We start from the raw sequence: 24,655 nt of genomic DNA on the forward strand, positions 1-24,655 counted from the left end.
TGAATCAGACTGAATCTGGAATACTGTCAATACTTCGTACTAATTTATACTCTTTTGCTTTTGATATTTTATCATTATTACGTCTGTATAAAGTCATCCATGTCATAGGATAATTTAGAAGTACGAAGTCGAACACATTTGCAGTTAAATGCATCTGCGTTCCCAAATACATTGGTCCTCTATAAGATTAATCAGTTCTGAGCTAAAGAGATCTACATCTTCAAGCAATCTGCAGCTAGCCCAACCACTTCATCTCCTGTTAAATCTGCTGCAACAGAGACATTGTATTATGCTTATGAATGGATATTGTGCACAATAGGTTGGTGCACCATCTAGTGGAGAATCTCCTAAATACAGAAAGAAAACGATGCTACGTTTGGAATGGGCATTTTAATTCTGATTGATGGCTCACATCAGCCAAGGAATGTTAAAGGTGGGTTTTAACAAAATCAGTAATGGTTCATATGTTATTTGATTCAGTAAAATTTAAAGTAGTATTATGAAATGTTTCTCACTTTGCCATTATTTTCTCCATACTTAGAGATGATACAAAATAAACATAATCAGTGGTGTAACAAATCCAATTTTCTAGGGTCAGGTAGTCCTGTGTATGAGGAATTTGGTGTTTGCTCATCTGTATGGTGTTAAATTATTGAATCTTCCAATTTCCCTTGAAAAAGGTGAGATGATTTCGAGTCAACATTAAAACAAACATTTTCATTGAATCAGAGTTTCAGTAAAACCACACAGGAGTTTATGATTTCTATTTATTCCATTCTAGCTACTCAAAAGCAGCAGTGACATCCATTGCAACAGTCCTGGAGCCAATCAGCATGTTCATCTTGTTCAGCTCTCCGGGTTGTTTGAAGGAGCCGGTTCTGCAGTGGTCCGCTGGTAAGCACAGAGCTGAAACACACCTGAAAGAAACCAAACGGCAGTCATTTCCAAATAGAACTGATAAAGTTTAATTTATTAATTACACATCCATTACTATGGAGGTTGTGGATGATTGTTAGTTATCTATTATTGTTACCGAAGACTGAAACCTTTCAAATCAACAAGAGAAGAAATAGCTTCCAAAGGTGCAAACAGGTTTTAGAAATGCCCAATGTTGCAAAGCACACTTTTGGATACTCTCATCAAGGCTGCTAAAGATTTCAGTCCCCACAGTTTACTCACGACAAACATTTTTTTGCTAAATAAATAAGCAAAATACACAAATACACTAAGTACCTGCTGCAAAAGCCAAAATGATGGCCACCCAGCAGATGATGTAGGACCACGAGAAGCGCCAGTCCACGAAGCGTTTGCCAAAGAAAGTGACAGTCACTCCGGTGTAAATTGCCAAAGCCAGCAGAGCAAGAAAACCTGAGAATAAAGGGGGAGAGGGAATTGTAAAAAGCAAAACATGAATGTAAGCAAACCAGATACAGGAAAGGAGCTCCAACCTATAGAACCTGTCAACATATATGTAAAGTGCACAAAGACCAACTACTGTTTTAAGCCCGTGACAAAAGGTCCTGAACAAGTCTGATGCACCCATTTTAAAAAAAAGTGATTTCTGTTGATTTCACAGAAATGACTCTGCAATCTTATAATCCCATGGCTTTGAAGAAGTACATCAGGTTAATAATAAGATGGACTTGCTCATTTTATGTGTTACCTGACAGGACCAGGGCGATGCCGCCTGTACGGACCCTCCTGTTCTTGGTGCCGTTAGTGAAGGCGCTCAGGCCGAGCACCACGCCGGCGAAGCAGCTCAGCACTGCCAGCAGCATAAAGGCCCGTGTGGCGTCCCAGAAGGCTGGACACAAAGAGCACATACACAACAAGAGTTACTTCGACTTCTTAAAATACTGTTATTTAAGTATGAATGAGCAGAAATTTTATGGTAATGTGAATTTATCATTTTGCCAGTGTGAGATTGTTTCACACTCGCAATGCATAGTTCCCCTGCAGTATTGCCTAGGCCTACTGTGCAGGTGGGTCTTTTCAACTATTTGAAAGTTTTTTCTTTATTTTAAAAGTTTTCTTCATATTAATGGTGGATTCTTGTCTTCCTTCAATCTGCTCTTCTTTTTTCTTTTTTTCTCTGCTTTCAAACTATTTGGCACGATTGAAGTAAGTGTTCTTTCCATCAATAAAAAAATGAGCTAGCCATGTCTTCAGACAACCTAATTAATGTCACTAGTAAATCTATCGAGGTGCTTTCAAACAGGTGTAATGTGCTTTGGTTTGCAGAAATGACTACCAAATTTGAGGTTGTTTTCTGAATAGATCAGCGTGATATTAGTATTTGATCAAAAATTGTCAAAGCGGTCAGTGCATTTGATATCTTTTGATTTCACATTTACTTTGTAAATGATCAATAGGACACTAGATTATATCAGATTGTATTGGTACATTTTTGGTTATGATGATTATAATTTATTCATATTCTGGAGTAATTTCCTCAGAAACACTCAACTGGTCCAAATGGGTTCCGAAGTACTCACCTACAGTAATGGTGTGGGCATGGCATTTGTGGTTGATGCAGAACCTCCAAAGCCCCTGATTGGCTGAGCTACCTGAGTATCGATACTGCATCCAAAAGTCGGTTGCCGTAGAAACAATGAGAAGCACCAGGGCAGCCAAACCGCAGATTGTGCCCCCTCCCGCTAAAGTATACAGCATCTTAGAGAAGCCAGGGGAAGAACTGTCCTCCTAAACATGCAGCAACTGTTCAGGGAAGAGAGGAGAAGTCAGAAAGAGTGCATCATTTAGACATCATGCTCAATGATTAACTCATTAATGCCCTGAAAGACAAAAATACACATTATACAGTATTATCAATTTCAACTCAAGATGACAAAGGTCACGTTTCCTTGCCATTTCTACATTCCAGTGGGCTATTCTCTCTCCTATCCACTCTTATGCAAATCAAGCACTTTACATTCGTGTAGGTCAGAACAGAACCTATTAAGTGTCCTAGATGTGCTGCAGTTCTAAATCAGCAAATAATTGGTTATGGGAGGTTTCCGTGATACCTTCACTGACCTGCTGCCAACTTGCTGCTTCGCTTTTACAATCTGAGCCAGGTTTAAGTGTATTTAAGTGCCCACTTTAGTTTTAGAGCAGACAGAATAGATTGAACACACAAAAAAAACCAAATGTCCAAGATGAAATCGATTCCTAACAGTTAGAAAACAATAGCTAGATTCATTTTTCTGGTTTTGGAATTACCAGATGGTCGTTATTAAGCATTTTTCAGATGATATAAAAGCCAGAGATTTGACATCAACATTTCAATCATACATGCCCGCACATGAGACAAGAGAATGAGTCATTCTTTGGTGACGCTGTCAAATCAGTCACATCCAGCAACTCGACCCAAACCGCTGTATGACAATGAGCTTGCCTATCAGGCAGTTCAGAGCTATTGTTCACCACTAATTCCCCTCTATGCACCACAAACTAATCTTCCAATACTGAGCAACTGAACTGTCAGCAGTGTCGCTCTCTGTCACACAGCCAGCAAACCCATGATTTCATATACTGATTCTGGACTGCTACAAAGCTCTTGAAAACCAATGAATTCCAAAATCACATCCTAATAAGACCTATTCATCTGACTGTTCATGTTGCTTGACTTAATAAAACAACAGTATTGTCAAACACCAGAGTCCCTTGCCCATGTTTGTTAGCCGTAAAGATATTTTCCCTAAATAAAGGTCTCCGAACTTCTCATCTCTTCTTTGTAGTTCCGATTGTAGTTCCAAAAAGCAGGTTCTTAGTTGTTCATTTGTCTTTTAGACCCTCAAAGAAAGTAGAATCTTACTGGAAGTAGAATAAAAACAGGTTCTGTGTAAGTCCAAGTCTCTTTTCTGATACCTCTGGGTTGGCCGGTGTCTCTCCAGGGTTGCTGGCTGTGACAGTGTGCCTATCCTTTTTAAGCCCAGTACCCCTAGCTCTCATTGTCCATCTCACAAAAGAGGGAATGATCCAGCGCAGCATGTGAGTGATGCTAAATCCCTGCTTGCGCTCTTCTCTGCAATTACCTCTACTCCTCTATCAGCCCTCTTTCTCTCTAACCTCTTGCACTTTGTCCATCTTTTTGTGTCCTGCATGACTTCTTTTCATTTTTCCCCCATCTTCCATTTATTTCTCATGTAGCTGATCTTTCATGGCGCCTACTGTAAATGCATCACAAGATTTTTTTTTTTGGCCAAAATGCCATGAGCATGTCCCAACCCCCACAGTTTAGCCATGCCAGTGATGGGAGTATGCAGGACAGGTTTTAGCAGTCCTTCTATGGATACCCAACATAGGCAATTACCAAGAGGAGAATTGTGTGTTGTGCATCCTGCATATGCCAGGGAAATAAAAAACAAAAACAAATATATTTTTTGTTATTTATATTGGTGTTTCTATTTTTTGGGAAATAACAAACACAACAGCGAGCAGTGTGATGACACTTTATAACTTTATTTCATCAGTTAACTGACAGCTCCAAAGTGTAACTTAAAAATAGCTTCATTTATTCAAAAGCAAGAACATGTGGTATTAGACAGCCACTATTTTATTATTTTATTAGATTGAACCCCAATGACACCTTGGTAGTTCCATCATTACACGTATGCACAAACATTGTTTTAAAACAGCACAGGTTTCAAATGACACTCAGTATGCCACTGTGAGCTACAGATAATGTAAAATATGATGCATAATACCCTCTCCTCTCTCACATCCATCAGGCGTCTGCATAGGTGATCAGTGAAAGTGAAGAAAAAAATCAGAGCCTTATTTGTACAAGTTATAGATGTGACTACGGGTTTCCATTCACATTGTGCAGTCCAGCAGCATTCTTATCTTTAAAGTGCCTTATTAGCATTTTCTTGCTAATTTTCTGTCATTTCTTTGATCATTTTGTATCTTTGTTTTAAAAATATTTTATTTTGTGGGACAACAATTACATAATTCATCTTCTACACTTTGAGGAGGTGATCAGTGATTGAGATCCAACCAAAACTAGTGTCATTTCTCCTCACCCAATCACCTTCTCCAACTGCACTAAGCTTTGCTTTTACTGTGCTTATCCTTTCAAATGACCCTGAACCAAGATCTGAATTTAATCCACGAAAACAGGTTTCTGAGATCCAGACCCAACCTTATTCCCATGTTGCAATCTTTCTATATAGTGTTAAGAACTCAACATTGAAACAAAATTGTAGGTCTAAGACACATTTACAAATTATTCATCACCGAATTGCTATTTTCGACATTTGTGTAAAGCGCAGATTACTCTCACTTTTTCAATAGTAACGTAACAGACGTAAGGAAAAACACTTATGTGTGCACAAATGCTAACGGGTGATCATTTTCTGCATTACAGTGACATTAAATATCAAAATAAAGCTGCAAATAAATAAATAAATCTCTCAATCTATCCACACACCCAAAAATCTCTACAAATGTTACAAAAAGGCACATTATGATATGCATAACAAAACGTGGCTTCTTTCCACAACATGAAGAGTCCAGATCACTGCTCTCTGTAGAAAGAGAGACAGCAACCGCTTTATGTTGCATCATGTTGGCGTTTTTTTTGTACCAAGTTCTGACTTAACCTGACCTAAATGTAGTTTGGCATTGTGAGAAAAAACATGAAAGTGCGCTTGCAGTGAACTTACTCATGGCTTTCAATACAGCCATTATCAGTCCTCTCTAGATTCTAACTACATAGTTCCCAACTACATCTTTGCGGGATCAATAAGGTTAATCTTTATGCTTTACTTACAAAAGCCAACAGGTATTAAGCACAAACACACACGCGCCCACACACACCCTAAATTGGAAATTAACCTAACAATATTTCTTAAAAGACACCTTAATGCTAATATTTCATGTTTCCTCATTCACAGCATTTACAAAATGTTCTTATTAGTTTCCTTTAATTATTTTTGCTTTTAATTACACACACACTTTCAGAATAATGTGTTTGCTAGCACACACAAACACTGGCACATACTCACAAAGACATATACAGTAGTATGCAAACACACACACGATCAAGTTTTCCACTTTTACACATCCGTCACACAATTTATACACACACACACACACAAACACACACAAGGTTAACTCTTAACTGAGCAGCATATAAACAGCTTGATGCTCACAGTGTGTGCACACCAACGCACACCGCAGCAGGAAGCGATCCCATACTGGGAAGTGTGGACACTGTGTTCTTGTGCTTCCCAGTGCTGCTGTTTGTTAACCAGTGTCTCTCCAGAGAACAGCTCAGGGGCCCGGGGCCCAGAGCACCACAGTTCGATCTGCGGAGGAGGAGAGGAAGGTCCGGTCATGGGGGTGCCACCTACACTGGATCACCTTGTCCGAGTGCTCTCCTGCCACTGTCTGAGGGAGGGGCTTTGTTAGGTCACCTGGTGGGGGGGGCAGAGAAAAGAAATACGTCACACAAGGATGGCAAACAGTGAGGACCAGCCACAAGACACTGACAGCGTTGTGTTGCACTAACACGGTGGCCAAATGATCATATAAATGCGAGTATATATATATATAATTCTTTCAACAGTTAAGTGTTACTGTCAGTTGGCCTCAAAGGAGTTTAACCTTTTCAAATGGGATTACACATACTTTACTGTATACACTTATATGTACATATATTTTTTTCTTCGTTCTCTCCCCATGTAGGCTTTGGTACCTTGAAGGTCACTGATGGTGACTTTGTTGTCGTAAGAGCCGGTGAGAAGGTGATGGGCTCCAGAGGAGAAGCGCACCGAGCGGATGTCACTGCTGTGAGGGCGGTACGTCTGAACTATGCGGCCTCCTTTGATGTCATACAACATGCAGGTACTGTCCTCCTGACCTGTGGCCAGCAGGCGGCCGCTGGGATCCACCGCCACTGAAGCGACTGCACTTCCTGTGCGAGACAGAATGGTTATAAGTAATATGTACGCTGCAGCTTAAAACTTTTTCCTTACAATGTTTACACTCAACAACAACAGAAGTATGGATTTGTTTCATCTTATCGAGCACCCACTGCGACTTTGTGTTTTTGATGATGGAACTCACCTGAGCCGTGCAGAGTTGTGCCCACAACCCGGACACAGCTTGGCACCCGCAGGTCCCAGAACCGCACTGTTTTGTCCTGGGAGCCAGAGGCAATCAACCATCCTCCCCACGTGTACAGAGTAAGAATGTGACCTGTTCCAACAAAACGGTGACATTTTTAACACTGTGCATGCATCGATCTTTGCCATGTTGTACCGAGTTGTTGTGTTAACGAGCCCTGTTTACGGCGACTATCACATTTCTTTGACAATTTTGACGACATTCTATAATATAATGATCAGGAAGCAATCCAGGCATTCCAAAATCTTAAAACAAAGAGGAAGGATATGTTAAAAAGGCTTTATTACAGAGACTAAATCATGAAAAGAGCAAACATGTTTCGGCAGCAGTAGGTCTTGGTCAGGGCATTTAACAAACAGAACGGGTGTGCTCACACCTTTATAGTATAAACAGCCAATAGGAGGCAATCACATGACCCCGATAACAACATTTCTGGTGAAATCAAATAAAAATAAAAATAATGAAAACAATTATATCATATGATATTCTTTCCTTGTTTTGGAGTGCATCGGTTGACCTGATTATCTATATTACTATACTATTATTTTTTAATGACATCTTACAAATTACTGTAATTTTTTTTATAATAACACCAAAATCTTTTTTATGACATACAATACTTTGACTTTTTAATGAAATTCTAAGAGGTACTATAATTGACATACTGTACCGTAGATTGACTTTGACTTTCATAACAGACTAAACAATGACTTTTTCACTACATACTATACTTTGACTTTTAAGGAAATGTATCACAACATACCTTTTTAACGACGTATTATTATTTGATTTTGTCACGAGATTTTTGTGACATTTTGTAAGGCAAACTATAATGACCTTTTTATAAAATACTATACATGACTTTTTATGAAATACTATCTTGTGACTTTTTATGACTTTTCACAGCAAACTATACTTAAATTATTTATCACTTTTTCGGGTCATACTATGCTTGACTTCATCATGACGCTTTATGATATACTACAACATTTTCATCACATTTGAAAAAAAATGTAAATCTTTTTTTATCACATACTTTACTATTACTTTTTTTTTTTACATACTATATTATAAAAAGAGCAAAACTTTTGCACTCCAGTAGGACGACAGGTGCGTAGGAGAATACCTTAAGTAGACAATATAGAACAAACACTCCCACACACTGGCTTCTTCACTTGCATATAAATGTATTTTAGTCACGACGTTTCGGTGCATAGACCTTCATCAGGTTATTTTACTATATTATGACTTTTTAATGGCATACTATACTATGATATTTTACAACCTTTTATACGAAGTGGTACACAGTGAGTCTTTCATGACGTTGTATACTATGAGTTTTTATATGACTTATTATACCAAGACATTTAATGACTATTCTTAAATTTTATTTATGAGATTTTGGGCTATGACTTTGAATGACTTTATGACATACTAAACTATGACCCTTGTTTATAAAACAATGCGATATGACCTGTTTTGAATTTACTATACTATGACTTTTATGAAATACTTAACTACTTTGACTTTTTATGACTTTATATATTATAATGTACTATGACTACTTATGATATACTATACTCTGACTTTTTAATGATATCTTGGAAAACACTATAATTCCACTTTTTTTATGACATTCTATTCTATGACCTTTTATGATATACACACATTTTGTACATCATGTTGCTATGCCATTTTTATGGCATACTATACAGTTTTATGGCATACTATACTGTACCTTAACCTTTTTATGACATACTTTACTGTGACTTTTTATGATATACTAATATATTAAACTCCTGAAATTTGCAGACGACACAACATCCATCAGCCTTATCAGGGTCGCTGGCGAGTCTGCATACAGACAGGAGGTTGAACAAATGGCCCTTGGGTGTGGTCAGAACAACCTGGAGCTGAACTCTTTAAACCGTGGAAATGACAGTGGACATCAGGAGGAGCCCCCTACACCATTCTGAACAACACTGCGTCTTTATGTGAAAGCCTTCAAGTTTCTGGGTTCCACTATCTCCCAGGACCTCAAGTGGACTTCCAACATACAACATTCCTGCGCCAGCTCAAACAGTTCAACTTACTTCAGGAGATGCTGATACAATTCTACACTGCAATAATCCAGTCTGCTCTGCCGTTCATTCCTATGTGGTTTAGATCAGCCACAGAACAAGACAGGGATAGATTACAACAGCCAGACAGCAGAAAAAAAATCATTGGTGTTAGCCTGCCCTCAATCCAGGACCTATACATCTCCAGAATCACAAAACAGGCAGGTAACAGCACTGCAGACCCATCACACCCTGGACACCCCTCTACACCCCTCTACTCTGGGAGTCGCTACAGAACGCTCTATGCTCAAACAACCCGACACAAGAACGGAATCTTTCCCCCAGCCGTCACTCTGATGAACACTGAACATAAGCCATACACTTTCAATTACCCTCCAACACCCAAAAAAATCAACTGCTGCCATTAAAAATTATAATTTCAAAGTTTGTTATGCCCAATTTCTGTTCTGTAATATGTGCATATCATCTGTCACTGTCAATATAAATCCTTGACACTATATACGGTATATAGACATCTTTACATGTACATAAAGTACATAATCATCAAGTCTATGTATATCAATTAAGTATGTATTACTTTGAACTTTTTGTAGTGTTTACAACTTGCAGAACACTTGACTTTATTTCTTATTTTATTGTTGGTCATTGGTGCTGTTTAGATATAAAAAAGAAAATGTTTTTTACATTTATTTTACAAATCACTATAATTTCACTTTTTCACGACATATGTCACTATAATTTCACTTTGATTACTATAGTAACACTATTATTTCACTTTTTTAAGATTTTTTTAATGACATGATATACTATGAATTTTTAGTATATTTTTAATGGGGCATCATTTTCTTTCAGTTATTCGAATATATTTTATGACAATATAATATGTATTTTTCATTAACTTTTTTTTAGGGATATACTAAACTAAATTATGTGATTTAATGACAAAATTGTGATTTTCTTATGACATTTTCATGACACACTATACTAGGATGTTTTTATGACGTACTTTTTAATGATTTTGTTTAACGAAAAACTCTTCTAGGCCTTTTTATTACTAACTTCCGAAATACTATATGACTTGTTATTATTTAACAATTTTTATGACACACTTTACTGTGGCTTTTTAATAGCATTATATATTATGGAAGATAGAATATATAGATTTTTTTTTAATGACATTATATTGTTACTTAATCTATTTGTTTCTCACTAATGAACCTTTAATGTAATGAATGTTTATTTCACAATGGCAAGTCCTGAGCTGTGGCTAACATACCAGTGTGTCCACTCAGGGCGTGAAGCCCCTGTCCTCTCTGACAGTCTGTTGTGTAGATGTTGCAGTCTCCGGCCCCTGCACTTATCAAGATGGATCCTCCACTCTCAGGGCCCTCCATGAAGGCCAGGTCCCTGATGGTGCCGTCATGCATGCTGAACTCCAGGTCTGGGCCTGAATCAGAGACGTACATTCGGGTTGGAAACAATACCAATGTCTTAATATGTGTAAAAATATGAAATGCTTACTTTCAATTATTCTTCTAGAAACTGCATATTTCTCGTTCTGCATTTTGCTTTATTTTACCAAATCCTTTTGACCACAACAGCAGCAACTTGCTCTTTATTTAGAAGTTGAAAAATGCAAGTAAGTTAGTAACTAAGTGATAATTAAAACAAAGGTTTGGTGTGGTTGGGAAAATGGACATGGCTTATCAACAGTCCATGCCGGTGTGTCCTTGGGCAAGACACTTAACCCCAAATTGCTCCCGCAGGCTGTTCCTGTGGTGTGTGTATGTATGTGTATGAATGTTAGTTAGGGTTCTGATGTGCAGGTGGCACCTTGCATGGTGGCTCCTGTCATCAGTGTATGAATGGGTGTGAATGGGTGATTGATTGGTAATGTCAAAGCGCTTGGAGTGGTCGGAAGACTAGAAAAGCGCTATACAAGTACAATCAATTATTATTATTATTAACATACACAATAAAACACATACAATAATACCTGTGGCATTGCAGCTCTCTGCATTGAATGGCAGGACTTTGACAAATTTGTCATTGGAGCCAGTAGCCAACAGTTGTCCACAGTGGCTCCAGGCTACACAGTAGATTGAGCCCTTGTGGTGTTTGTTCCTCCTAAAGCGTACCACTGGCTGTTTGGGTGCACCAGAACCACTGGACAAGTCAAGAAAATACAAGAAAGACAAGGTATGATTTCTAAAATGTCATATAATAATTGTGGGAAGAATTGCAACCTGGATTAAAATATTTAAAGGATTTATCTTTACCTACCTTTTACCGTTTCTCAAAGTCTTGCTGAATTTTTTCAAATTAAAATAAAGAAAATTAAACTGGAATTTAGCAGTTTCTGCTTTTGGCTTTGATAGAAAATTGTACAAATCCCCAGTGTACTTGTTTGTACATTTACAGTAGCCCCCATGCTGCCACCACAAGTTAAGTTGAAACACAACTTGTTACGTTTTCTTTCAATGTTTTTTCTGCATGAACAAACTTTAGTAACATTTTCTAAGAAGCGACCATTTATTTTCTAGTGCATAAATATTTTCTCATCTTGTAAGTATATGTCATAGTTTTGATATGTGGGTACATGTAAATGGCTCTTACTTGATGTTCAGTGTCTCTGGGTAGCCACAGACTCTCAGGGTTTTTGAGTTGGAGCCGACAGCGTAAAGCGCTCCAGAGGGATGGAAGGCCACTGCACGCACAGCCTGTGTGTCCTCCAGCTGGTTCACTTTGACAAACTGTGCTTTGGACTTCCCCAGCTGTACAAGTTTAGAAAACAAATTATCTTTTGAGCTATGATCTACCTGTACATCATCATCGAGTTTTGAAAAACAAACCCTCTTTGTGCAGACCTTGAAGAACCAGGTCAAACGAAACGTGTAGATATTTTATAGCATTTTTTTTATGGTTCGGATACATAAGTGGTTACGAAGTTACAATGGACAGAGTAAAAGATAAACAACTATACAAATAATGTAAAAATAATACTTAAGCAGTTTTACTGTACCTCTTGTGAGTTACGTGTTGCAGAGCAGCCAGAATCATCTTGGCCTGTGGGACCGGATCCTCTTATCTTCTCAACACTGCTAATAGAAATGCCGGCAGACACAAACGCACAAACACCAGCTAGAAAGGTAAATTCATTCCATACCATTACTATTTATTTTGTACACTGTTATTTTATAATTGATAGGGACTCATTCATTTAAAAATCTGAAGTTTGGAAGGCTGAAAAGCAACACAGGAATGTGACCTGCTTACTGATCAATATTTAATTTCTGTGAGATGTTACAATATTTGCTTAAGAGTTTGAAGAGTCAGTAGTAGTCAAAATCAAATTACTCAAGCATGATTTTGATAGAAAAGAAATGTACATGAAATCTTATCACAACTTCTGACAAATACACAAGTTCTTGATAGTTGATGTTGTGGTGATAACATGACCACTTGCTCTGCAGGCTCCTACCTTTGACTGGCAGGAACTGGGGACTCGCTGAGGGAAGGCAAGCCGTGGCTCCCGGTCCCTAACGGAGTGCTGCTCACCCCTCCACCTGGCTTTTCCCTTGGCGGCCCAGTGTCTGGGGTGCTGCTGGTTCTAGGACTGGATGTGCTGGTGCTCCCCGTCAGTCCGTTCCATTGTGTCATCCCCTCATCTCCTCTGTGGTCTATGCCAACATTCATCTCTTCCAACTTCTGAATGGATCTGGAGCAAAAAACAGATATCTTTGTCACAGTAAGGTAGCCCTGAGGTTATGCGCTCTTCATTAAATCACTGATGTTCAATCTATTAATAGGACCACCTCACCTACTGAGGAAGGCCTCAGTCAGGTTGTTTTGAGCTCCGTCCTGTGGCTTCACCCCTCCCTCCAGCAGCATCTGCTGGTAAAGCTGTCTCTGCTGCTGCTTCTGCTCCAGATGCTGCTGCACACGGAGACGCTGCCTGAAATACTCCTGGATTTGCTCTGTGGAGTCAGGATTCTGGACAAACACACAGCGAGTCAAAAATAGACACACTGTCAGCTTGTTTTTTTTGCAGAAGATATAGAAAAACTGTAGCTATTTTGTGACAGGATTTGTTTTACCTAAACAAGCCCTGTAACCTGAATGGCAGAATATTTATTATTGTGTTTCAGGAGTCTCTGCTTGAACACTTTAGATTGCTCATTGCCACCACATACACACGTGCAATAGCACACACACCAGATTATAATAGATGAACTCTCTCCAAAGAGCCACCACCGATAACTCTTCAACTCCCAAGGTCTCATCCTCCATCAACAATCCCATAAAAAGTTTTCAAGGACCTCATCATATCCAGCAGGTCTACAGTATATTCCCCTTCACCTCTCACCACTCACACACACACACACACACACACACACACACACACACACACACACACACACACACACACACACACACACACACACACACACACACACACACACACACACACACACACACACACACACACACACACACACACACACACACACACACACACGTCAATTCAATCTCAAGCTACTTTGCTCCTCTGGACAGGCCCTGGCGTGCATAAAGATGAACGATGATGGAAGCAGCAGGCCGTGTTGGGTGTTACCGCACACCAGATTATCTGCCTCAAGTGTCCATGACCTCTTCACTGGAACAGGGGGCTGGAGGGCGATGGTGCCCCTTGGGCAGGTGTGGTAGATGAATCAGTGGAGATGAGGTGGGACAGGAGGTTCAGGGGGAAATCTATTCTAAATCTCTTAAATCTGGAGTAATGACTATGGAGGGAAGACGGACTGAAAATCTAACTTTGACGCAAGTGACCAGACAGACAACAGTGGCTATTTATTTTTACAGTCTCCACACGTGTCATGAAACCGAATAAGCCTGAGCAACCAAGATGAGAGACACCCCCACCCCCCCCTCCTCAATATCTGAAATGTCTTTGTGCTTATCATTGAGCTAAGGTCTGTGGACCAGGAATACTGAGAGACACTGGCTTCACTTACTTTATTTTTGTACTTGTTTCTCATATTATGTATGATTTGCAATAATTGAGGTCCCTGGAGTGCAACGAACTACTTTGAATTTTCTGATTATCTGAAATGTCAGGAGATTTTGTCCTGTTTATTCTGTTTGCTATTTTACTCTGGGTGCATTTTTGTTGTTCTGTTTATTTTCCACACAGTCACTATATCAGTTTTTTTTTTCTTTGTGGACACCAGGAAGAATACCTAGTGCAATGCTGTAGTTTATAGGGGTCTTGATAAACTTGTCAATACCACATGAATCAAGTCTTTACACATTCAGCAAGACACTGCTTAGAGTCTGCTGTTCTTATTACCTCATTTGTTTCTGCGCTGCAGGGTGGCCCACCATCTTTTCCAGGGGTCAGGGGTGTGCGTGTGGTGTTCGGTCCATCCAGCCCTTGTGAGTGCTTCCTATAGTCAGGGAAATATACATATACAAATATACATGTCAATTCACAATTTTGTTTTTTATTTAAATGAATATGCGGTTAAGTAGGAGGTAAAAAAATACAATACTACCCCAAAACAATTTATGTATAATACATTTGAGCACCTCAATAAAATGAGAAATGTGTTTATATTTGTTTTAACTTAAAGAATATCTTAAAAAAATCTTTTGCATATCTGATTCATTGTAATCATGTCGTAAGTTGCATAGCTTACTGCAAGACAATTTCTGTTGAGGATGACAAACTTCTGAATTTCATTTAATTTCATTTAATTTAAATTTCATATCATTGAATGTAGCGATCTCACTTTGTACCAGTTGTACACATTACTTGTATCCAGCAGGTGGAGTCAGAGAACCTTGCAAAATCCAACAGTCTGGTAACTGCTCAGTTTACAGTATTCCTTTCAATGGAAGCCTCAGAACGTTTAGACATTTTATGCAAACGAATCTCTAATTATTTGATGGGCTTTGAAACACGTCTTGCCTCACTAAGTGTTTCTAGTACTAACCCTTGAGGCTGTAGTAATGACCAAATGAGCTCTGGAGAACTTACTAAAAACGTCAGTAATCAGTAAAAAAAAAGTTCCCATTAGATAAACCTTAACCCGAATTTAGTCTATGGCTCAGTACTATGTTTTTCAATAAAGAGATATAAGGTGAAGGCTTTTGATCCTATTGCTTCCATCAGCACTCAGATGCAGTGTAATATGCTTTGTGAAGCACTGCAGGACAACAGGCAGTATGTCTCTGTTAAAGCAGGGATGACGGGATTAATTCAGCTACAGATTGCATCATACAACAAGATCTACCGTGGGTTTAATACCTAATGTTTCACTCACATTACACATGCACATGGGAGAAAGCTTGGTCAGAATTCTCCAGGAAAGTTAAAAATATAAAAACACATACATCAGATCAAGATGCATACGAGTGTGCATGTAATTATATGTGTTATGCAATACAATTGTCATTGCCACATGGGTCTGGGTTTAATATTGTTATATTTCATATGAATATCCTATCTATTTGTCTCTTTATATGACATGTATTGCAGAAGTGTGCAGTTCTTAGCTGCAATGTGTGTCGCTCAATCTATCTACCTGGATGTCTTTTGTATTTTAAGATTTGTTTAAAGCATGTGAGCAAGTGACATCTGCTAATCAATCAATTGATATGTGTTTTTCTGACCTGCTTAAAGACACATAAGGTTTGTGAAAGATAAAGGATTGTCAGAAAGTAGCAATGATCACTTGAAAATACATGAGATGATCATTTTAGTTGACAATAAATGTGTTGATGCTACAGAGTAAATATGTTTTGCACTGATACAGGGACATCGTTTTATAAAGCAGAGGTATGGTATGCTCTGACTAGCACTGCATACATATTTAGTGTTACATTTCTTCCTATCTGGTATTCCAAGCATTTATAACTACCACATAAAAATGCATTTGTCTCAGCTTACTTTTCAGGCGAATCGTCCTGCTGATGCAAATTGTTCTCCACTAGGCTCCGACTGAGGGCGGACTTCATTCTCGCCTCCATGCTTCTCTTGTCCTGGGCTGCCAGACCGTGCGACAGGCCGTCCAAAGCCGGGTTGAGGGATCTTGACATGTAGGTGTCCGCCGAATGAGCCCTATGGTGGAACGGTGAGGTGGTGCAGGGGGACAGGCGGCTGATTAATGGAGTGAGGAGGTCGGCGTGGCCGGCCTTGCTGGGCTTCACCAGACGGTCCACGTGGATGTTGAGGGTCTTCTGCTGGAAGGCGCAGGAGAAGGCTCCTGGAGAGACATTCTGCAGCCAGGACAGCAGCGACAAGTCCAGTTCATCACAGCCGTTCCCGCAGAGCAAATCAACACCTAGCAACACCTCACCCTCTGTGATCTCCTCACCAGTTGCTTTACTCTAGAAAAACAGAGAAACAGAGGTGTTTTGACCATCAACCATTACTGATATTGTTGAGTTTTTGTTCAACTATGATGATTTTGGAATAAAAGTAGGATCTACCATGATTTAATACATCAAATAGGAAACCTTGCACTAAAATGGACTTTAACAGATGTTTGAGCATCTCTACAAGTTTGGAGGTAGCGGTAGGTTTGAGCGTTCTAACAGCAACTGTTAAAAGTTTTCTTGTAATCCTTGTAATTAGGGTATCATATTACCTGACAGAATTCCACACAGCACTCGTAAAGAATCCCCTTGATGAGCAGCTGGAACAGGCGGTTTCCACTCGCCCTGAAGCCCGCCTCGCTCAGCTTCCTGTCCGCGGGGATGAACTCAGCCACCATAGCACAGGCTTCTTCAAAACAATGGACACGTGCCGTGCTTGGATTCCAGTCTTTGAACTCTGCGTGGGAGGTGAGGCGCGGCAGGGTGAGGAGGAGACACAACTTGCTGTAGTCGTCCTTGGTCGGACAGAACCCCTCCACGCTGTGGAGGCATTTGACTGCTGCTTGCATGGTGAGCTCCAGCTGTAGTTGACAGAAAATTGGGGGAGAGGACAAGTGAGTATGTGGCTGTCGTTAAGATGCTCTCTCTGAATCTGAGGTCTGTTTTTTGTAGTAACACAATGGTAGGTGTGTAAAAGTTTTAGAAGAAGCTTTATATACCCACACGTCGATGCATCATATCAATGAAATCACAGGATTATTTTACTGACCACTAAGCATTCAATTAGAGCAGGGAGATATTAGGTTGCCATGCTTAAGGGCATTTTGAGTGTATTTGGTTTCCCAGCTAGTGACCTTCGAGTGTTGAGCCCACTGTTGTGACCTCCAGGCTGCTGTACCTTCATCTTATCAGGTCAAACTATTTTCAAATTGCCACTACTCATACTAGTTTCCAAATAACATATTTACGTACATTATGAGGGTCTTCAGCAGCAGACATAGCATTATTTACATACAGAGCTTCCAGAAACTTCTGCTTCAGAATGATGTAGCGAAACCTGGAAACACAAATCTCAGTATTATCAATTAAACTTCATAATACACAAATTGATTAACCCTCATGTTTTATGACTTTTCTATGACATACTATACTATACTATACTATGACGTTTCTTATGGCATACTATAATGCGACATTATTTTCTATGACACACAGTACTGGGAATTGATATAAGGCTACCAGTCTCCAGCTTTACTGGGTTAGACCAACTCAGTCTTTAGTGAAGAGGAACTTCATCAGTACTGTACTTAATATTATACTGATATACATACAAACAAGCAATACAACTGTACTGTAAATAAGAGATTTTCTAGCTGCAGGCATCTGCCAACTCTAACACAAAAAGCTGTGTTTTCAGTTAGGCCTCATGTTCTCTTCATAATGCCTCAACAATAAATCAAAACTACTCTGGTTGTCCCTAAAAAAGCCACCCCTTAAACATGCACGTTCAAGACTAATGCCTTCATTATTTCTCTCACCTTTTCTTGTCAAACTTGTCCATTCCTTCTAGAGGTTGAATGAACTGCATCACCTCCTCCCACTGCCCATCAAGAATGAGTTGTCTGTTGAAAGAAGCCGATGGACAATTTAAGAGGCCTCTGAAAACATTGTTCCCATTGCAGTGGTTCAGTCAACCCCTTATTTAAATCTGAAATAAGAGAACACAAAATGCCTGAGACGTGTACAAACCAAAATCCTAACAAACGGTCATACCTGAGGAAGAGCATGTCGTCAGAGTAGAGTCCGTTGATGACGCCGCTCTCCTTCTCTAAGGCCAGCATGCTGATGTGCAGCTTCCTGGAGTTCAGGAAGTCCAGTACCACCTTGATCACCTCTGCCTCCTTGATGCTGATGATCGTCTCCTCTGCCGTCATGATTACAGATCTGTGGTGGTAGCTTACAGCAGGCTGGAATGCAGACAGAGGGAAGATGAAATGGACATGTTGCATCAAAAAAGAAAAATACGCATGCTTTTTGTTCATAAAATAAACAAAAAAACAGACATTCATTCTAAAATGACAGTAATTATCCAAGATTTATGAGAAATGTAGCCTACTTCCATACTTCATGATGTAACACCTAAAATCAAAGGTTGAACTGATTTGTAAAACATAGAGATTTTTCAGTATATTGTTTCCGTGTGAGTATCACAATCATTGCTTAAAGATGATAATTTTCAAATTCGAGGAGTCTCACGTCACTATTAACATACATGCGGTTGTTGAATAGTCCAAAGTTAAAGATTTTATCAAATGTTCTGTAGAAGGAAAAAACACACGCTTGTTATTGGATTTAAGAAACATGTTGACAACACAATAGTTGATTTTCTGATATGCAGCACTTAAAGTACAGCATTATCTGTCACTGTGTGTGAAACAAGATGAGCGAGTTTGAGATCAATGCTAATGATGTAAACAACGACAAATGCTCATTCAACACTGACCTAATGTTTTTGAAATTTCGATTCAAATCAACACCTGTGCTTCTACTGGAAATAGTTACTTCAAAGTATGTGTTTTTTGTGCTCTTCTCTGGTACTTATTCTAATCCATTGGCACAACATATCCAAACTGTAGCAATATTCAACAGTATGCTGAAAGCGCCTGTATATAGTAACATCCATAATAATAATAATCCTTATAATGTCTTACACTAAACATTGTTTTTTTAAAAAAGACCTTTTTATTTGCAAAAAAGCATGGATAGCCTATTTTAGGATCTTGAAAAAGAAATTTCTCAGGATGCACTTCTGAACAATCGGGTTGTAAATGGTTAATCAAAGCCAGCATCACATCAGCAGCAGCAATAATAAGGGGACATAAAGGAGTCTTCATTATGCATGATCCACTCAACCCCCCCTGTGTCTGTCTGTGTGTGTGTGTCTGTGTGTGTGTGTGTGTGTGTGTGTGTGTGTGTGTGTGTGTGTGTGTGTGTGTGTGTGTGTGTGTGTAGTAAGATGCCTCTGGGTGTCTGTGCTGGAGGCAGAGCAGCCCCCGGTGACACCGCCCCTGTTCATCCCCGCACACACACAAACCACATCCAGTCTAGTCCTGGTCCGGGATGTGACAGCAGGTCTGCGGCCCAGAACCCTCACCCTCACCCTCAGCACCTTTATCTGAGCTCGGACACACCTTTGTTTACGTCAGCATTAGAGCACTAATAGCGCACGCTCTCTCTCTCTCTCACACACACACACACACACACACACACACACACACACACACACACACGGACAAACAACAGCGGACAATACGTGTTCCCTTCTTATATGCAGGATATCGCGCTTGGCTACACCTGTCGATCAGGCTAACACGCCGCCTTTAATCAGCGCCAAGTCCTCACCTGTCAGTCTGCGCCAACGACACGCCGCATTAAAGTCGTCGCTGTTTTGTTTTTTTTCTCCGCAGTCTCCGAAATGCCACAGGAGCTACGAAGCACAGCACAGGACAGAAGGTGTTGGTGTGTTCAAATCCCAGCCAGCGTCTCCGGAAAGGTCCCTTCTGCCCGTCTTTCTTGTACACAGCTCGCGGTTGCCATGCGGACGCAGCCGCAGCCGCAAACCACCAATCAAGTGTTGTGATGACGCCACGCAGTCTGCGGGTCACACCCACGACAGAGGGCCGTGATACAACTTTCAAATGATTTAGTGGGGACCCTAATAGTACTGTAATTGTGGGTAAAAATGTAACTTAATATTAATAAAAATATTGACAAAAACGAAATAATAACTCAAGTGCTCTCTATTCTCTTTTCTTTATTTAACTATAGCTACATACAGTACCAGTCAAAAGTTTGGACACACCTTCTCATTCAATGGTTTTTCTTCTATTTTTATTTTTTTCTACATTGTAGATTAATATTGAAGACATCCAAACTATGAAGGAACACATATGGAATTATGTGGTAAACAAACAAATGCTCAACAAACCAGAATATGTTTTATATTTTAGATTCTTCAAAGTAGTTGAATGAGAAGGTGTGTCCAAACTTTTGACTGGTACTGTAAGTTATTGGATTTGGAAAATGCCATCAATCTATATAGCATTCAGCATAAACGGCATAAGCGTATAGCCTATGTTTGATATCCCAATTTAGTGTAAACTATACATTTTGGTCAGTCAAAATCATGGGAAACCAATCTAATATGTCTGGATTCATAGCAACCAATGTCATAAATCACCAAAACTTAAGTAAATACAATTATGCTGAATGGATTTCCTCCTGAAGATTTTACAAACCAGTCCTTTAACTATTTATATTTCTACTTATTTAAAGTCATGTATATTTCTTGTACCATTATTACTCCAAGTTCCAATCAAGAACAGTATAAAAAACAGCATAAAAAACAGTACCTTGGAATATCTGGATGGCAATTAACATGTTAAAAATCTATCATTGTGACCAGTATTATGTCCACATTAGGTGACTTATTTTAAGTAAAATCTCCAATACCAAACTCAGCTGAGGTGTCCCCAAAGGCCCACTCTTTTCTCAAGATGTTGTCATTTTTCAATTTGCATGAGGGTGTTACATAAATATTTATTGTAAGCTTGTAAACAACATAATTACCATAATTATCTTTAGAAAGGAATTCTCAAAATTAAGTGTTTGATGTCTAGCAATTGTCGAAAATTGATACTGCTGCCTAACACAAAAGCTATGATATGTGTCTCCAAAATGTCTACTATAAAACTGTAAAAACAAATAAGATGAATATTTTCACAAATGACACCCCGAGTGACCTTTACACCTCCTTAATTCTATCAATCGATACAAAATGAAACCATAGAAATATTATCAGCCCTGCTGAATAGACTTTTTGTTTTTAAAATAAACATCACATTAATGCTGAGGCCATGCTTAGTTTTATTAAATGCCAAAAAAAAAAAAAAAAAAAAAAGAATTACATGTTCAGCAATATGTTGAATGACAGCACGGAGTCTGACAAACAAATAAACAAATTAAAGACATCTTAGTGAATAGGTATGAGCTCACATGAACACACTGTACAATATCATTACAGTTTAAATATCCATTCACCTTGACCTTAAATAGCCATAAGCAGGTGGACAGAGCTTCTGTGGAAAAATCCATCCAATAAGTAACAGAAAAACACTCCGTCATACTAGATTTCATTTTCAAAGACATGAACATGCTTTCTTTAGGTCATAAATATCTCCCAGTTAGCAGATTTTGTTGTTGTTGGAAATCGTACCTGCAAATGGTGTTGATTTGACATTCGGTGGCAAAAGGAACATGATACTGACACCAATGAAACTCTATGGCGAGTCTCTACCCGTATGCAGCAACAAGGAACCTCCTTATTCTGACTTGCATTATATTGTGAAAGTCATTCTCTTAAAAATTTAAACAAATAAAATAAATCTAACAAAATGACCATATTTCTGGTCTGTTTACGTTGCATCAATAAGCAACAGACAAATATGCTGCTAACGCTCTGCTAACATCTAATGCTTAGTTTTGGTGAACACAGATTTGTTATGTAAGAGCAATAGATGCACAGATGTGTTGAAAATGACACCATGGAAACATTGTGGCTATTTTACTGAATCAGAACAATGTGATGTGTGACTGGAATTTTTTAATTAACAGAGCAACATTATTTTTTTTACATTATTAGCAATCTAAACTTTGTATTTTGTTTGGTCGATGCTTTTACCAAAAATGTCTTAGAGTGTCATAAGTGCGAACGTTTTTAAGGTAAGTAAACCCAGTGTGAATCTGAAGAATTTAATACTGGCAAGAAAGTACTAGTACAAAAATGTATTGTTAAATCCTGATAGTCATATAAAGAGAATACTGCTTATGTGTCTATGTCTTGGAATTGAGTCGTATTACTGATAACAGTGGGTGAGAGTGTAATCTTACATTATATTAATTATCTGTGAAGATTATGCATGGTTATGCAGGCATTATTTAAAAATAAAAAATAAATAGTACTTTGCCGTTTTATTTGTTCACAAATTTGCTGTGAACCAGCAGCAGAGTGATCTATAACACTGGTTCTCATCCATTTTGGCTGAAGCAAAGCCTCCTTGTGAACCCCAAGTGAAAACAAATCAGATGGTTAAGTTAAGGATTTTTATTTTTTACTGGCCGTCAATTTTACTTCAAGGAGTAACGTCTTGAGGTTGCAACTACTGTGTTTCATGAGGAAATTAGTTTTAACAAAACAATTACAAACATGACAGAATATTTGTATATTAGAAATATATTTTCCACACATTGTACATTATAGCTAAAATCGTCTGCAGGTGTCCCGACCCACAGGCTGAGAACCAGTGATCTACAGTAACGTCCTGCATTCTTTAAGATTACTTTCTCAAAAAAGGTTCTGAAAAAGCTGAAACCGCTTGGCTTTGTTGAGCTGATCACACATGTACTGTGTGGCTAGTGCTAGCTGTATGCAATTTGTTTTTGGCCCTTTGTAGTTTTACATACCTTAATATACTGTTAGTATACTGTTTTACCCACAGAGATGAAGAAAAAAGCGTTCTCCAATTACAAAAAAAAAAGCCTCTGTATATGCTGTTTTACAATCACCTCATTGCACTCACACGCTAAAACAAAACATGCATAAGGCCACACATCAACAGCGTAATACGAACAAAACTCAATCTGTACATGAATTAAAAACATTCAGTGCTTCAGTAAAATGGCCTAGCATTCACACTGTCTCTTTTTTTGATGTTTGGCACATATGAGACAAAAACAACACTCACACATGCCTTCATTATTCGACTCAAACATGACAATCTCTAAAAACATCATTTACATCATTCTTTAACAGTGGCATACATTCCAGAAGTTCATAATCATTAAGTCCTATCATGTGCAGTCCACAATAAGTAAGGAAAAACAAGGACAGGAATGCAATTAGAGGAAAAAACGAACAAACATTAATAGTCAAATATGCATTCATCTAACTGGCATTGCAGGTGCTTGAATCTTCATGGATATATACAGTGAAGTGCAAATTGAAATGGGTATGTGTGTGTGTGTGTGGGGGGGGATGTTTGGTGCATCAAGTTCCATTAGGACTGGGCAGGCACTACTTTTTTAGGGGTGGCTGGCTTCTTGGTTTGCCAGAGATGGCCGTGGATCGTCACCGCGTCCACGCTGGCCGACATGGTCTTGGCTGGTATCTGACTGAACTGCTTCTTGTCCGAGTAGTACTTGTAGAGGCCGTCGATCATCTTGCGTGTGATGCTCTTGGGGCCGATGCCTGTCAGCTTGTTGATCTCCTCCGTCTCGGGGCAGTAGGTGTAGAGAGAGCGGAACTGGCAGCCGGAGTCTCGGAACAAAACCAAGAAGTTGTTGGCCTCTGATTTCTCCATTTCCTGTTAATGTAAGGGGAATAAAAAAGGCTCATTAGATATAGTATGGAGGTCAAGAATGCTAAAGTAGGGCAAAGTTTTTGGTGACATTTGACTCATTCTCACTGGCATAAATTTAGCTATTTAAAAGTGTGTCTGCTCTTTGATTTATACTGACTTGAATGCTAAATGTATTTTTCTGCCCTTTCCTTCTGCTTTTTAAATACATGCATTTCTACTTCACTGGTTCCATCAGTACAAAAACAAAGTCCTATAATACTCATCAATCTGCTGTGTTCTTCCTTTTAATTTAAATGCTGCTTTGGTTAAAAACTAGATTTTATTCATTTGTTTCTACGTTTGATGTTGTACTTTGCTATTTCACTGTTTAGCTACGGTAAACAGATTTTTCTGCTGAATTTTTACTTTCAATGTCCTGCAGCCTTCCCTTCATTAGGAGGCTTTAATTGTGATACAACTCCACCATTATTTAAAGTAAGTTCTTTTGTGAGACATGATGTGCCTTTATTTCATTCCAGTAAAAGCAGACAGCAGAAAGAGGAAGAGAGACAAAGGTAAAGTTTTACTCCACAATGGTAAAGGTTAGTGGTGTTCATCTTTAATACAGCCACCAGGGCACCCCTGCATATGTATAGACCAATA

The 24,655-nt window shown here is 38.9% G+C and overlaps 3 protein-coding genes across 3 annotated transcripts in view; all 3 read right to left on the reverse strand.

The window, feature by feature from the left end:
• Window positions 1–846: 846 nt before the first annotated feature.
• On the reverse strand, window positions 847–2,673 carry lim2.2 (lens intrinsic membrane protein 2.2). Its single transcript, XM_054603450.1, has 4 exons — window positions 2,496–2,673; window positions 1,664–1,804; window positions 1,234–1,368; window positions 847–917 (listed from the first exon to the last, which is right to left on the reverse strand). Exons 1-4 carry the CDS (start codon window positions 2,671–2,673, stop codon window positions 847–849), a joined length of 525 nt encoding a protein of 174 aa, XP_054459425.1.
• Window positions 2,674–6,099: 3,426 nt separating this feature from the next.
• On the reverse strand, window positions 6,100–20,188 carry LOC129094553 (WD repeat-containing protein 47-like). Its single transcript, XM_054602781.1, has 16 exons — window positions 19,998–20,188; window positions 18,369–18,562; window positions 18,134–18,217; window positions 17,568–17,652; window positions 16,868–17,176; window positions 16,168–16,607; window positions 14,566–14,662; window positions 13,036–13,208; window positions 12,697–12,933; window positions 12,238–12,313; window positions 11,832–11,989; window positions 11,212–11,381; window positions 10,492–10,662; window positions 7,075–7,206; window positions 6,704–6,922; window positions 6,100–6,422 (listed from the first exon to the last, which is right to left on the reverse strand). Exons 2-16 carry the CDS (start codon window positions 18,527–18,529, stop codon window positions 6,280–6,282), a joined length of 2,655 nt encoding a protein of 884 aa, XP_054458756.1. The 5' UTR covers window positions 18,530–18,562; window positions 19,998–20,188; the 3' UTR covers window positions 6,100–6,279.
• Window positions 20,189–21,543: 1,355 nt separating this feature from the next.
• Window positions 21,544–24,655, reverse strand: part of camsap2a (calmodulin regulated spectrin-associated protein family, member 2a) — a 46,789-nt gene continuing 43,677 nt past the window's right edge. Inside the window, 1 exon segment of the mRNA XM_054602969.1 lies at window positions 21,544–24,016. Coding sequence (XP_054458944.1) covers window positions 23,711–24,016 — 306 coding nt within the window. The 3' untranslated portion in view covers window positions 21,544–23,710.

The sequence above is a fragment of the Anoplopoma fimbria genome, chromosome 8, assembly GCF_027596085.1.
Source record: "Anoplopoma fimbria isolate UVic2021 breed Golden Eagle Sablefish chromosome 8, Afim_UVic_2022, whole genome shotgun sequence".
NCBI classification, from domain to species: Eukaryota; Metazoa; Chordata; class Actinopteri; order Perciformes; family Anoplopomatidae; genus Anoplopoma; species Anoplopoma fimbria.